This window comes from Thalassophryne amazonica, chromosome 4, assembly GCF_902500255.1.
Source record: "Thalassophryne amazonica chromosome 4, fThaAma1.1, whole genome shotgun sequence".
Classification (NCBI taxonomy): Eukaryota; Metazoa; Chordata; class Actinopteri; order Batrachoidiformes; family Batrachoididae; genus Thalassophryne; species Thalassophryne amazonica.
Window position 1 is genome coordinate 117,319,572 of NC_047106.1, and position 12,692 is coordinate 117,332,263.

A 12,692-nucleotide genomic window follows, 5' to 3' on the forward strand; every position below is an offset into this window, starting at 1 on the left:
TATTTTAAAAGCCCTTCTGGGGACGGGCATTGGAATTAGCATTTGCTGTAAATGCTGTGATGCGTTGCATTTGCTAATTGTTATCCAGTTCTCTATGTTAACTGTGGCTGTCCCTATCAAATAAACAATGGAATGAAATTAAATGGAATAAATATGTATACTTTTGGTTGGTCATGTAAATATATATACATGTATTCGAGCAATGCCTTAGATATTACATGTACTGATATCCCAGTATAACTTTGTAATTAATGCATGTTAAGTGTTGCTTTTGATTTGAACTCATTGTACATCTCAAGGCTTTGATGTTCCTGTCACTTCTTTCTGCAGTGAATGCAGTTCATTGTAAGAAGTGATGCTAATTTAATTACCTGGTCCATGTGTCTGCTGGCTCGCTGCAGGGGCAGACTTTTCTCTTCGAGACCTTGGCTTCGGAGAGGCCCTCCCCTCCCATGTAGCTGCGTACAGGACAGACCTGGGGCTGCCACATCGTGACTACTCCGTCAGCGTGGGCTCAGACGCCGACACCGAGACAGATGGCGTTGTGTCTCCGGAGCATGCGGTTAGATTATGGGGCCGCAGCAACACCAAGTCGGGCCGTAGCTCCTGCCTGTCCAGCAGGGCCAACTCTAATCTAACCCTCACCGACACCGAGCATGAAAACACAGAAAACGGTAGGAGGAATATTCTTTGACTGTGCTCGTTTGATGTGAGTGCGACTTTGGCAGTTTCAGCATTGCGATGGAATTGTTTTTTGAAGTGTCTTCAATAGATACTGAAATTGAATGAAATAACTTTGGCGAGAAAAACAAAAGTTGCCTGTATTTTATGTTGTGGTTGACAATTAACATACAGTAATTCTGTTGGTCTAGACTTGGCTAGCATTTAATAATGCTTAAGTAGAAACCATTTGAAAACGAGATGAGTCCCATCTTGTCTGTCTTTGCGATTGTCTGAATACATTTTTGATCCTCAGCCACTGACTCAGTTGAATTTGACGCTTTTTATTCAGCTTTACGTAACAGTCTTTTGGCACTTGCTGACTAGGCAATACATTTAGGTATATTCTTGAGCATACTGTATATAGAAAAAATGCCATGCCATTACGGTTCATGCTTAGCACTGTAGGATCAGTTTATTCTTGTTGTCTTGTTGTGTCTGTTGTAGGAAGGCTATTCTGGGTGACATGAGTGCCAGTAAATAGAGACCCATATGTATTGACTTAATCTTTCTGGTGTTCCTAATTTGCCCCGAGGGGACTGATGTGCCTCTTCAGACTCGAGGTCACTCGAGGTTCGGTAATGTGTAACTATGAGCCTTTCCAAGTGTGGTAAAGTGCCGGACAATAATAGCAGTCCTGTTGAAAGAGTCTTACGTTGATGCTTGTAACATAAAATGATGATATTAAAGAATTCTGTTTAGCCCTCCTTATGGATCCTCAGCTTATTCCCCCTAGTGCTTATTTGTCAGCAAACTCAGTTGCAACTTATTAATGACTTAGTGAATTCCCAAAAAGGAAACGCTCTTGGCGTGAATTCAGTACATCATGGAGGCAGTACCTGGCACACGGGTTTCTTTTGCTAACACAGCCCATTTTGTGTTCATAAGGCCAACTCCTTTCTGTGTTTGTTTACTAAAACCTGTGCCAAAATGGATTATTCCACTTTTTTTTCTGACACAGTGGCTACTTGGTAAAATCTAAGTTGTGTTTCACTGTTGTGCCAAGTGAAACTCAAGCTTAAATCATGCATGTTAACTGGTAGATTTATGATACTGTTCCCAGGATGCATCAGCAATAGAGGAACTCCTCAAGAGCCAAGCTGCAAAATTCGAATTGCTCCCGCACAGCCTTGCAAGAGAACCTTGTGCATAATTTTGCATTTTAGAGTGTGTCACATTATGTATTAGCTCCTTATTATAACTGACAGAAATGACTCTTGGAAGTGGAATCCATTTGCCCGAATGACTCAGGGAGAGAATGTGGCATCCCTCTGCTTGATCATCTCACATGCCAGGGGACTTGAATTTGGGTGTACGGTGCATAAATTAAAGAGAAACTCCTTGGATGGTTGCTCTGGGTTTGCAACAGTGGAAGGTATTCGGAGCAGCTGTAACTGCAATGTTAAGCTACATCTGTGAGACCCGATCGAGACTCACGGGCCTTTTATTCCACTCACCCAGGCAGAAAGAGCACTTGTATTCAGCATTTAAGTAGGTAATGCCTGATAACATATAATTTATATATGGCACGTTAATTAAAATCCATCAGGCAGGCTTGCTTGTTTGCGCTCTAATCTCTTTAAATCAGCAAACCATTTACTCTGCTTTAATTTATTCAAGCTGCTGGGCAGTTCTACCCACCTTCATATGTCACTGACTTGACCCTGGTTTTTAACGCATGCATAAATGATAGTGGTTTGGGAATTTTTTTTTTTCCTGATGCTCAAATGATTCAGAAGCATAATTTCTGTGAATCCCAACCCTGGGTAATAATTAAGTTAAGAGTGAAATGTTGATAGGAAAACTGACGCGGGTAAAGCGGAAGAAGGCCAGGGCATGTCAGGTCTGAGAGAATGCTCTGGTGCTGTGCGTCACCACATCCATCACACTATGGAACCACCATGTGTCCTGAATGGCAACGACACAGTAGACATCTGGTCCATCCCCACTTCTCAAAAGTAACCATCTATCTGCCACAGCTAGGTCCTCAACACTAAGGTACCTGCATGCTGGATCATGCAAGGAAAAACACACCGCGTGTCAAAAATGTTATAACTAATGTTCCCTCACAATGTAAGTGACGCTCCTCATCTTAGTCTACCTGCATAACGATTTGTTTGATGCAGAGTCATTCCAGTGGTATCTGAGAAGCTTCAGAAGAGACCTAGGACCAATGATGTCTAGTCTTTGCTGTAGGTCACCTGTTAGCATTCAAATTAGGGCTGCAGCTATCGATTATTTTAGTAATTGAGTATTCTATCGATTATTCTGGCGATTAATCGAGTAATTGGATAAAAAGCACTTTTGCGTATAGTCCAGGGCTCTCCCTAAGCAATGGCACAATGTCCCTGTGCCAGAGTCTTGACATTTTGCTGAAATGGCGATGGGATGTGGCTTTCTGTTCTGTTTTTTTCCCCAACTTGTCAAATGTAACCATTTTGAGATGTGACGAATGCAGGAAGTTGTTCAGTCTGAGCTGTTTTCACTGTAGTCTCAGTTGAAGGAGAAAATGTTTAATATTCAGAAAGGATGGCTTGCAGCTTCACAGTCTTATTCTCTCTGCTGAATTTGCCAGCTTCGATTTTTAATTGGCTGTGTAGTATTACGTCTTTCTTTATTGATGCACCTTTGGCAGCCACAGGCCAGATTGTTGGATTGCTGCAGAGATGGTTGTCCTTCTGTTCTCCTCTCTCCACAGAGAAATGCTCAGTTTTGTCCTGGTGGATCCAAACTTCTTCCATTTATTTATAATGGAGGTTAATGTGCTCTTTGGGTCCTTCAAAGCAGCAGAAATGTTTCTGTACCCTTACCCAGATTTGTACCTGGAGACAATCCTGTTTCAGAGGACTACAGACAATTCCTCTAACTTCATGTTTGGTTTGTGCACTTTCATGCACTGTCAACTGTGGGCCCTTATATCTAGACAGGTGTGTGGCTTTCCAAATTATATATGTGTGTGTGTGTATATATATATATATATATATATATATATATATATATATATATATATATATATATATATATATATATATATATATATATATATATATATATATAGAATGTGCAGTGTCCCAATGCATTTGCGTGTATGGAAATAAAAGCTATTATAAGGATTTTGAGCTTTACTTACTTTTTAAAACACACTGCTATTATTTTGAACAGAACTGCATCTTCAGGCCATTATGATCAATCTTTGGTAATACAATGTTTCATTTATGCTGTGCGATAATGCGCCTTTGGCTAATGTTTGTGGTCTCAGGGTAGTCCCTTGAAGACACTTAGATCAGCCAGAAACCTGATAAGTCTTAGCACATTGTACAGAGGCAAAACACCAGACAGTCCAGCCTAGCATGCTGAGTTTGGGAGATGACTGCTGCTCTCAGGTTTTACCCGGTTCCACTTACCGTAATCCAGATGTGCACTTTAATCTCGTTTTTCACCCACAGTGATGATTACGCTTCTGTAGCCAACAGTGAAAATGGCCACAAAAGGCTTCTGACAGGCTGTTCCATACCCTGCAGAGATAAATGATGCGGCAACATCCTACACATTGTCCATTGATAAAAATATTTGTCTGAGTGATGCTCATGTTTCTCCCCAGACAAAAACCCACTGGAAATAATTCCACAGTGATTTTGCTTTGATTTCATCTGTGCATGTTCAAGATCTGCCGTACGATAGACTGGTGGTCTGTCCAAGGTGTACCCTGCTTCTCGGCCAGTAACTGTTGGAATAGTCTCCAGCCACCCATGACCCTTAATTTGTTTAAGCAAGTATCGAAAATGAATGCATCCATGTGGAAAATCTGTTCTGTATTGATTCAGAAGATATGTACATGGCCAAGATTTAATGTAATGCAAACATTTTGGTAATGGTAGATTTTCCATTGAAACTATGTATTGTTATTCACAGCAAAATGCTGTGGTTTTATTCAAATCTATTTTACAACCATAGATTTTTATATCAATGAGTGAATGAAAGTCACAAATCTTTGAACTCATCTGTTTGAGATTTAACTTTGTAGAGAAGCAGTCTTTTCTTAATTAATATTGCTCATTACTCAAGTCTTGGCAGCTCTAGGCATTGTTTCAGGGCAAAGCCTCGAGGAAATCAAGTGAAATCTTGCAAAACTCCCTTCACTATCTTCTGTTTATTTTTAATATTTTAATATATACTCTATTTCCTGTGCACACAAGAATTTGGAAGGTGTTTGCATGAGCATTTGCAACCACTAAAATCAGAATACAGATTTGACTGTTTAGACTGACTACTGAGGAAAAGAAAAAGGTTTGGTGCTGCATTCATCACACTCCAGACCGGTGGTTCTGCTTTACCGGTTGTCAGTAAAGCAAGACAACCGGTCCATCCCAGTCTCCTGAAAAAAACCATCTGTCTGCCATAACCATGTGAAAAGTGGGCAAATCATTGGCCTGTTGTGGGGGGGCGTCATTGTGCATCATGCTTCATCATGGTCAGTAAATGCTAAAATACCCTTAAATAAGGGTATTTAAGGGTAAAAATAGGAAACAGAATGTGACCTTTTGACCTCTTAAAATAGGTCAAGGTTAGCCATCTTTGAACTTGTCCAAGGTCTGTGTGCCAAGAATGTTCTCTGTAAATTTGAACACCCTGGAAGTAATAGGACCTGACTTATGCTGAGCACAGACAGATGGACAGACAAGCGAGCGCACGGCCTTCGCAATAGCCGATGGCCATATTTTGACCTCTGGTAAAAATGACAGATCTGTGAGTCCCTTTATTGAGCTGAAAAATCCAGTCCCATCTACACCAAAGCGTGTGTGTCCTCTCTATTAGAAAGGGGAAAAAACATATCTATATTATAATCGCCAAGTGACCTCTGTGTGTGTATGACTGCGTGCATGTGTATGGCTTAAATCACAGAGAAACTGGGGAGAGCTGACATTTGCTGTTTTGTATGATTATGTATTTTGGGTCAGGGTTGAATGCTGCAAAAACGGAAAGTTTATAGGATGAATATTTTTGGAGAAATTCAGGATATTAGCTAAGAACAGTGAACAATGCTACCATGGGAGTTCGGGGTTTGGCGGTTTTAAATGTTCTTATTGTGGTTCATGTTAGTTTAACAGTGTTGTTAGTGTTATTGATTCATTGTGTTTTGTAGTTTAGTTGGTTTAGTCAGTTTAGTTAAGTGTCATGTTGCTGTTAACATGAGTGGGAAGTGTAGTACAGTTAATGTCTTCTGCCACTGTCTCTGTTTCTGGGTGTGTAAAAACAAAAACACCTGCTTGCGGGAGAATACAGAAAAGACAAAAAGCTCTGGCTTGGTTTTTGTTCTTCCAAGCAGCTCGCAACAATATAGTAAAAGTGAAGTGGCATCTCTGTGCATGTATGCTTGCGTGCGTGTGCATAACTTTGATCATGTACAAACTGGGGAAAGCTGACATTTTCTGTTTGGTTTGCTTATGAATTTTGGGTCAAGGATGAACACTGCCAAAATAAAATGTTGATAGGACTCATATTTTTGGAGAAACTGTTGTTGAGGGCGGGTGCCAGGCACCCGAAGTGGCTGGAACCCAGAGTGCAGACTCCCAGACTAGGCTTAGGTGTAAAAGAAATCATGGTCTTTATTCCAGGCACAGGTACGGTACACAGGTGATCAGTCAGCGGAGCAGAGGTACAATCAGGATCAGGCAAAAATGCAGTCATGGACGAGCAAGGTTCAGTGGCACAAGCAAACATCAGGGAAGAGGCAGAAGGTGCAATCGAGGAAAACAGAGCAGGATTCAGTAACACAGCTATGCAAAACACGAGTGGATACAAGAGCTGGAATGTGTCCAAAGTAAGAAAAGTAACAAAGAAACAAAGTGACAAATCACAGCAGAACAAAGAGCAAACACGTGACGAAAAACAACTAATAAATCAAAGCTGTGGCCGACGATGGGTAAAAGAAAGGGAGAAAATTAAACCATAACCCCGATCAGGGCCAAATCCTGACAGAAGCTATGGATATTAGCTAACAACACTAAACAATGGACATTGATATTTCCATTCTGGAGTCACACACCATTCCAGCAGGAGTCGGGAAATGATCATATGTATTAAAAGCACAGTGGTGTCTGTGTGCGTGTATTCGTGCATGATTTTATTTAGTAAGTTCAATGTAAGTACATAATATAATTGTAAATACGTTAAAAATACATAGATGACACAAGAAAGTGAAAACACATTTCCATTGTGGTCCACTTAAAAATCAAATGACAAAATAGAAGTAATAGTAAAATAATAATGATAATAATAATAATAATAATAATAATAATAATAAGTGTGTATATAACAATAACATAAATTATTTATAAATTCATTAAGGCAGTAAATTAACATAAAAAATATGTAATTAACAGGAAATAAAAGGGTTGAGTAATTCCTCTAAAAAGTATTGAGGTCTAATGTCTTAGGTTCTAAAAACAATCTGTACTCACACGCCATTCCAACTCATCATAGAAACTTTGCAGAATTTATTACCACCCTTGAAAAATGTCAGCTACCTATTTTATAAACAATCCGGAGCCCATGGATCCCCACGGGCAACACGCTAGTATACTGTCTAACCCACTCAGACGTGGGCCCCTCTTGGAAGTTCACATCAGGCAGCATGTTCATCACATCCACCCAACGCACAAACCTCTTCATCACTCAGCTCATCATGAACACCAAACAGCCTGCAGCATTACTTCTACCAAAACTCATCTCAAATGTCAACTGAAATTAGCTGTTAGATTTTGTTTTGGCTCAGTGGAAGACCTTTGGTTTCATGATAACTTTCTAAAGTTCTGGCCCCTGCTTGTAGTGGTACCAGTACCACTGATAGCTGTGTGTGGTTCCTGACTATTAACCACCCAGTGGTACTTAAGAGGGAGCTGACATATTCCACAAGAAAGGGCTCTTGTTTTGTGTTATTTTCAAAAGGCTCCGGGAAAGAAACATTGAAGTTTTAATGTGGTTTTAAACTGCAGCAGCACACTGTAACAGGTAAATTAAACAAAAACAGATGTCACAAGCGGATGTTCTGATGCTTGGCTGTGCGATTCTCTCTTTTTTTGGCCCTTGGTAGTGTGCTTTGGAGCTGAAGGTGGCACACATAACTCACTGTATGGAGCCTGTACAGATGTAGAAGCAGAGACAAAGCAAAGCAAGTGGTTCATCACTACTAGTTGTTATTAAGATGTTAAAATCCTGGAGAAAATGCAAATGGGGCTAGTTTTTACCAGAGGTGGGACGAAGTCACTGTCAAGTCATTCTCAAGTCATTAATCGGCAAGTCTCAAGTTTCAAGTCAAGTCTCAAGTCAGCTTGCAAACAATTGGTTGTCATTATGACTTGATAATTGACATGTTGAGGCTTTTGTCTGAAGTTATCAAAGTTGCTGTGGTATAAAGAGAATTGTCATCTTTCTGGCGACTATAACAGCAAAGATATATTTAAGTTGAATTTATCTTTGTGAAATCTTATGAAACCAGATACACGATAGGCTAATAATTTCTTGCAGAATGCACTAGAGCGCACTGAAATTTCAAAATTTTCCAAGTGAAGGACTCCGAGGACCCTTATTAGACCATTTTACGAGTTGTACAATCATATAATTAATTCTGAAGTGGTAATGTGTTCTTATGCTTTACTAGGAAAATGTTCAGTCAAAATTAAATTCAATTTAATTAATTAATTAATTTATTTATTTTTTGCCAGCTTGCACTCGGCCGAGACGGACACATTTTTCTCTTCTCCCTCCCTCCTTATCTTTCCTGCTTCTGTGGCGTGTTGTCTGTGAGGCTGCAGCTTTGCTTTTCTGGAAAACGACAAAAATGGATCTGTTAAAGTGGTCTCTGAACGCAATTGACACTATTTTTTCCACAAGACATTCGGGGGTGGAGGACCCGACCTGTCCTGCCGGGACGCATGTGATGGGTTACGTGATGGACTCGTGGAGGAGATGGCAGGTCATGTGCCTTTACACACTTTCTGTGGAGGACGTCGAAGATGTGTATATATTTGGCTTGGTGGTGACCGGCTTTCTGCTGTGTGGCATGGCGCTGGTTTACCGGAAAATTAAGAAAGTGGAGGCAGCATTAATTGGGCCGTCCAGGCTGCCCTACATGATTGATTCGATTGGGAAGGCAGTGGCTGCGCAGTCGGCGGGTGTTAACCGCACGCTGGAAAACATCTCGGGCAGGATTGCAGCTCTGGAAACCCGCTTTGACCGTCAGTAAAGACCACATCCTACATTCAGATGTATTGAGAGCCACTCTGTTCTCAGAACTGTGGAATCTTTCAGGCGTCTGCTAATCTGGATATTCATTTGGCTTCCCCAAACACAGCTGCACTTCAAGGCTGCTGTGATAAAAAACCTCCTCAAGAAGATCAACACTTAAGCCTCGCTCCCTGGTCATCCCCCTCCCCTCAGCTTCTGCAGCTCTGAGGTTGACTGTGGACAGTGGACTGCTCAGGGCTGAGCCCCTCCCCCTTCCAGGATTGTCGGACAAGGCCGTTGATGGCGCCTAATAGGCTGCCTCCGGAGTGTTCTGATAAACTGGACCTTCAAATCTCTGTTGTCGTCCTGCGTCTTTGTTTGCCTGTGTGATTATTGTTTTTCTGTGCTGATGGGGTTTTTTTTCCTCATTGCTGCTGTGTAACGCAGCGGCTATCAGGGTTTGTTTCTCTTTCTTCCCTCGTGTGTGCTTTTTATATGTGTTTATGTACCGGGCCGGCCTATGTGTGTTGTGTGTTATGTGTGTGTCGTTTGTTATGGGTCTTGGTTTGCTCAGCCCTGCTGTTGACCAAGGCAGGGATGTACATCTGGAGCTGTTCCCTGGGCGCCTAATGGCGACTTCTGCTCCTAATTGGCAATTAGGATGGGTTAAATGCAGTAGACACATTTCATTGTGCAGGGAACATGTTCTTTTGTTCATATGACAATAAAATTCTTTTGAATCCTTGAATCCTTTGAATTTGAATCCTTGAATCCTTATGCACTCACTGGCCACTTTATTAGCTACACATTGGTCGTAGCGGGTTGGACCCCTTTTTGCTTTCAGAACTGTCTTAATTCTTCATGGCATAGATTCAACAAGGTGTTCGAAACATTCCTCATACATGTTGGTCCATTGTGCTAACAAGCAATTGAACAGTTGTACCGCCAAATCACAGCAAAGCTGCCTCAAAGTACTTCACATGGGTAAGTTCAAACCTTATCAACCCCCCTGAGCAAGCACATGACGGCAGTGGTAAGGAAAACTCTCTCTGGCATTTTTTCAGGAAGAAACCTCAGGCAGACAAGATTCAGAGGGGTGACCCACCTCTTAGACCATTCTACCAATTAACAGACAAGGAAACAAACAAACACAGACACACAAATGAATAGGGTGCAGTTGGCACCATCAGATCAGTGCCAATGAAAGTCAATAATTATATCGTCCCAACAAAGTCCAAGTCCTCAGTTTTTTCTGACGATGATATTCTGCGTTGCGCCGGTTCTCGTTGTCGTCTGGATGGTTGCATCCCATCCATTTGTTCAGCATGGGGCTCCATATTACCCAGTGCTAGCCCGGTCTCAGTCTTAATGCTTCAAACAGAGAGAAAAAGAGAGCAGAATCAGTCGGGCACAACTAACAACACCCAAGGTGTTAGTTTCATGAACAGCTAATCAATCGGCAACCGTATGCTGTGACCCTTAATTGGAATAAGGGGTTATAGATATTAATCAATCAATCAATCAATCAATTTTTTTATATAGCGCCAAATCACAACAAACAGTTGCCCCAAGGCGCTTTATATTGTAAGACAAGGCCATACAATAATTATGTAAAACCCCAACGGTCAAAACGACCCCCTGTGAGCAAGCACTTGGCTACAGTGGGAAGGAAAAACTCCCTTTTAACAGGAAGAAACCTCCAGCAGAACCAGGCTCAGGGAGGGGCAGTCTTCTGCTGGGACTGGTTGGGGCTGAGGGAGAGAACCAGGAAAAAGACATGCTGTGGAGGGGAGCAGAGATCGATCACTAATGATTAAATGCAGAGTGGTGCATACAGAGCAAAAAGAGAAAGAAACAGTGCATCATGGGAACCCCCCAGCAGTCTACGTCTATAGCAGCATAACTAAGGGATGGTTCAGGGTCACCTGATCCAGCCCTAACTATGAGCTTTAGCAAAAAGGAAAGTTTTAAGCCTAATCTTAAAAGTAGAGAGGGTGTCTGTCTCCCTGATCTGAATTGGGAGCTGGTTCCACAGGAGAGGAGCCTGAAAGCTGAAGGCTCTGCCTCCCATTCTACTCTTACAAACCCTAGGAACTACAAGTAAGCCTGCAGTCTGAGAGCGAAGCGCTCTATTGGGGTGATATGGTACTACGAGGTCCCTAAGATAAGATGGGACCTGATTATTCAAAACCTTATAAGTAAGAAGAAGAATTTTAAATTCTATTCTAGAATTAACAGGAAGCCAATGAAGAGAGGCCAATATGGGTGAGATATGCTCTCTCCTTCTAGTCCCGTCAGTACTCTAGCTGCAGCATTTTGAATTAACTGAAGGCTTTTTAGGGAAATTTTAGGACAACCTGATAATAATGAATTACAATAGTCCAGCCTAGAGGAAATAAATGCATGAATTAGTTTTTCAGCATCACTCTGAGACAAGACCTTTCTGATTTTAGAGATATTGCGTAAATGCAAAAAAGCAGTCCTACATATTTGTTTAATATGCGCTTTGAATGACATATCCTGATCAAAAATGACTCCAAGATTTCTCACAGTATTACTAGAGGTCAGGGTAATGCCATCCAGAGTAAGGATCTGGTTAGACACCATGTTTCTAAGATTTGTGGGGCCAAGTACAATAACTTCAGTTTTATCTGAGTTTAAAAGCAGGAAATTAGAGGTCATCCATGTCTTTATGTCTGTAAGACAATCCTGCAGTTTAGCTAATTGGTGTGTGTCCTCTGGCTTCATGGATAGATAAAGCTGGGTATCATCTGCGTAACAATGAAAATTTAAGCAATACCGTCTAATAATACTGCCTAAGGGAAGCATGTATAAAGTGAATAAAATTGGTCCTAGCACAGAACCTTGTGGAACTCCATAATTAACTTTAGTCTGTGAAGAAGATTCCCCATTTACATGAACAAATTGTAATCTATTAGACAAATATGATTCAAACCACCGCAGCGCAGTGCCTTTAATACCTATGGCATGCTCTAATCTCTGTAACAAAATTTTATGGTCAACAGTATCAAAAGCAGCACTGAGGTCTAACAGAACAAGCACAGAGATGAGTCCACTGTCCGAGGCCATAAGAAGATCATTTGTAACCTTCACTAATGCTGTTTCTGTACTATGATGAATTCTAAAACCTGACTGAAACTCTTCAAATAGACCATTCCTCTGCAGATGATCAGTTAGCTGTTTTACAACTACCCTTTCAAGAATTTTTGAGAGAAAAGGAAGGTTGGAGATTGGCCTATAATTAGCTAAGATAGCTGGGTCAAGTGATGGCTTTTTAAGTAATGGTTTAATTACTGCCACCTTAAAAGCCTGTGGTACATAGCCAACTAACAAAGATAGATTGATCATATTTAAGATCGAAGCATTAAATAATGGTAGGGCTTCCTTGAGCAGCCTGGTAGGAATGGGGTCTAATAAACATGTTGATGGTTTGGATGAAGTAACTAATGAGAATAACTCAGACAGAACAATCGGAGAGAAATAGTCTAACCAAATACCGGCATCACTGAAAGCAGCCAAAGATAACGATACGTCTTTGGGATGGTTATGAGTAATTTTTTCTCTAATAGTTAAAATTTTGTTAGCAAAGAAAGTCATGAAGTCATTACTAGTTAAAGTTAATGGAATACTCAGCTCAATAGAGCTCTGACTCTTTGTCAGCCTGGCTACAGTGCTGAAAAGAAACCTGGGGTTGTTCTTATTTTCTTCAATTAGTGATGAGTAGA

General features: G+C 41.0%; 1 protein-coding gene across 9 annotated transcripts in view; it reads left to right on the forward strand.

The window, feature by feature from the left end:
* tenm4 (teneurin transmembrane protein 4) overlaps positions 1 to 12,692 on the forward strand; it is a 626,167-nt gene that overhangs the window by 125,769 nt on the left and 487,706 nt on the right. For all 9 annotated transcript variants that reach the window (XM_034168462.1, XM_034168463.1, XM_034168464.1 and 6 more), the window contains exon 3: positions 402 to 674. In XM_034168462.1, coding sequence (XP_034024353.1) covers positions 402 to 674 — 273 coding nt within the window. The remainder of the gene's footprint in view (positions 1 to 401; positions 675 to 12,692) is intronic.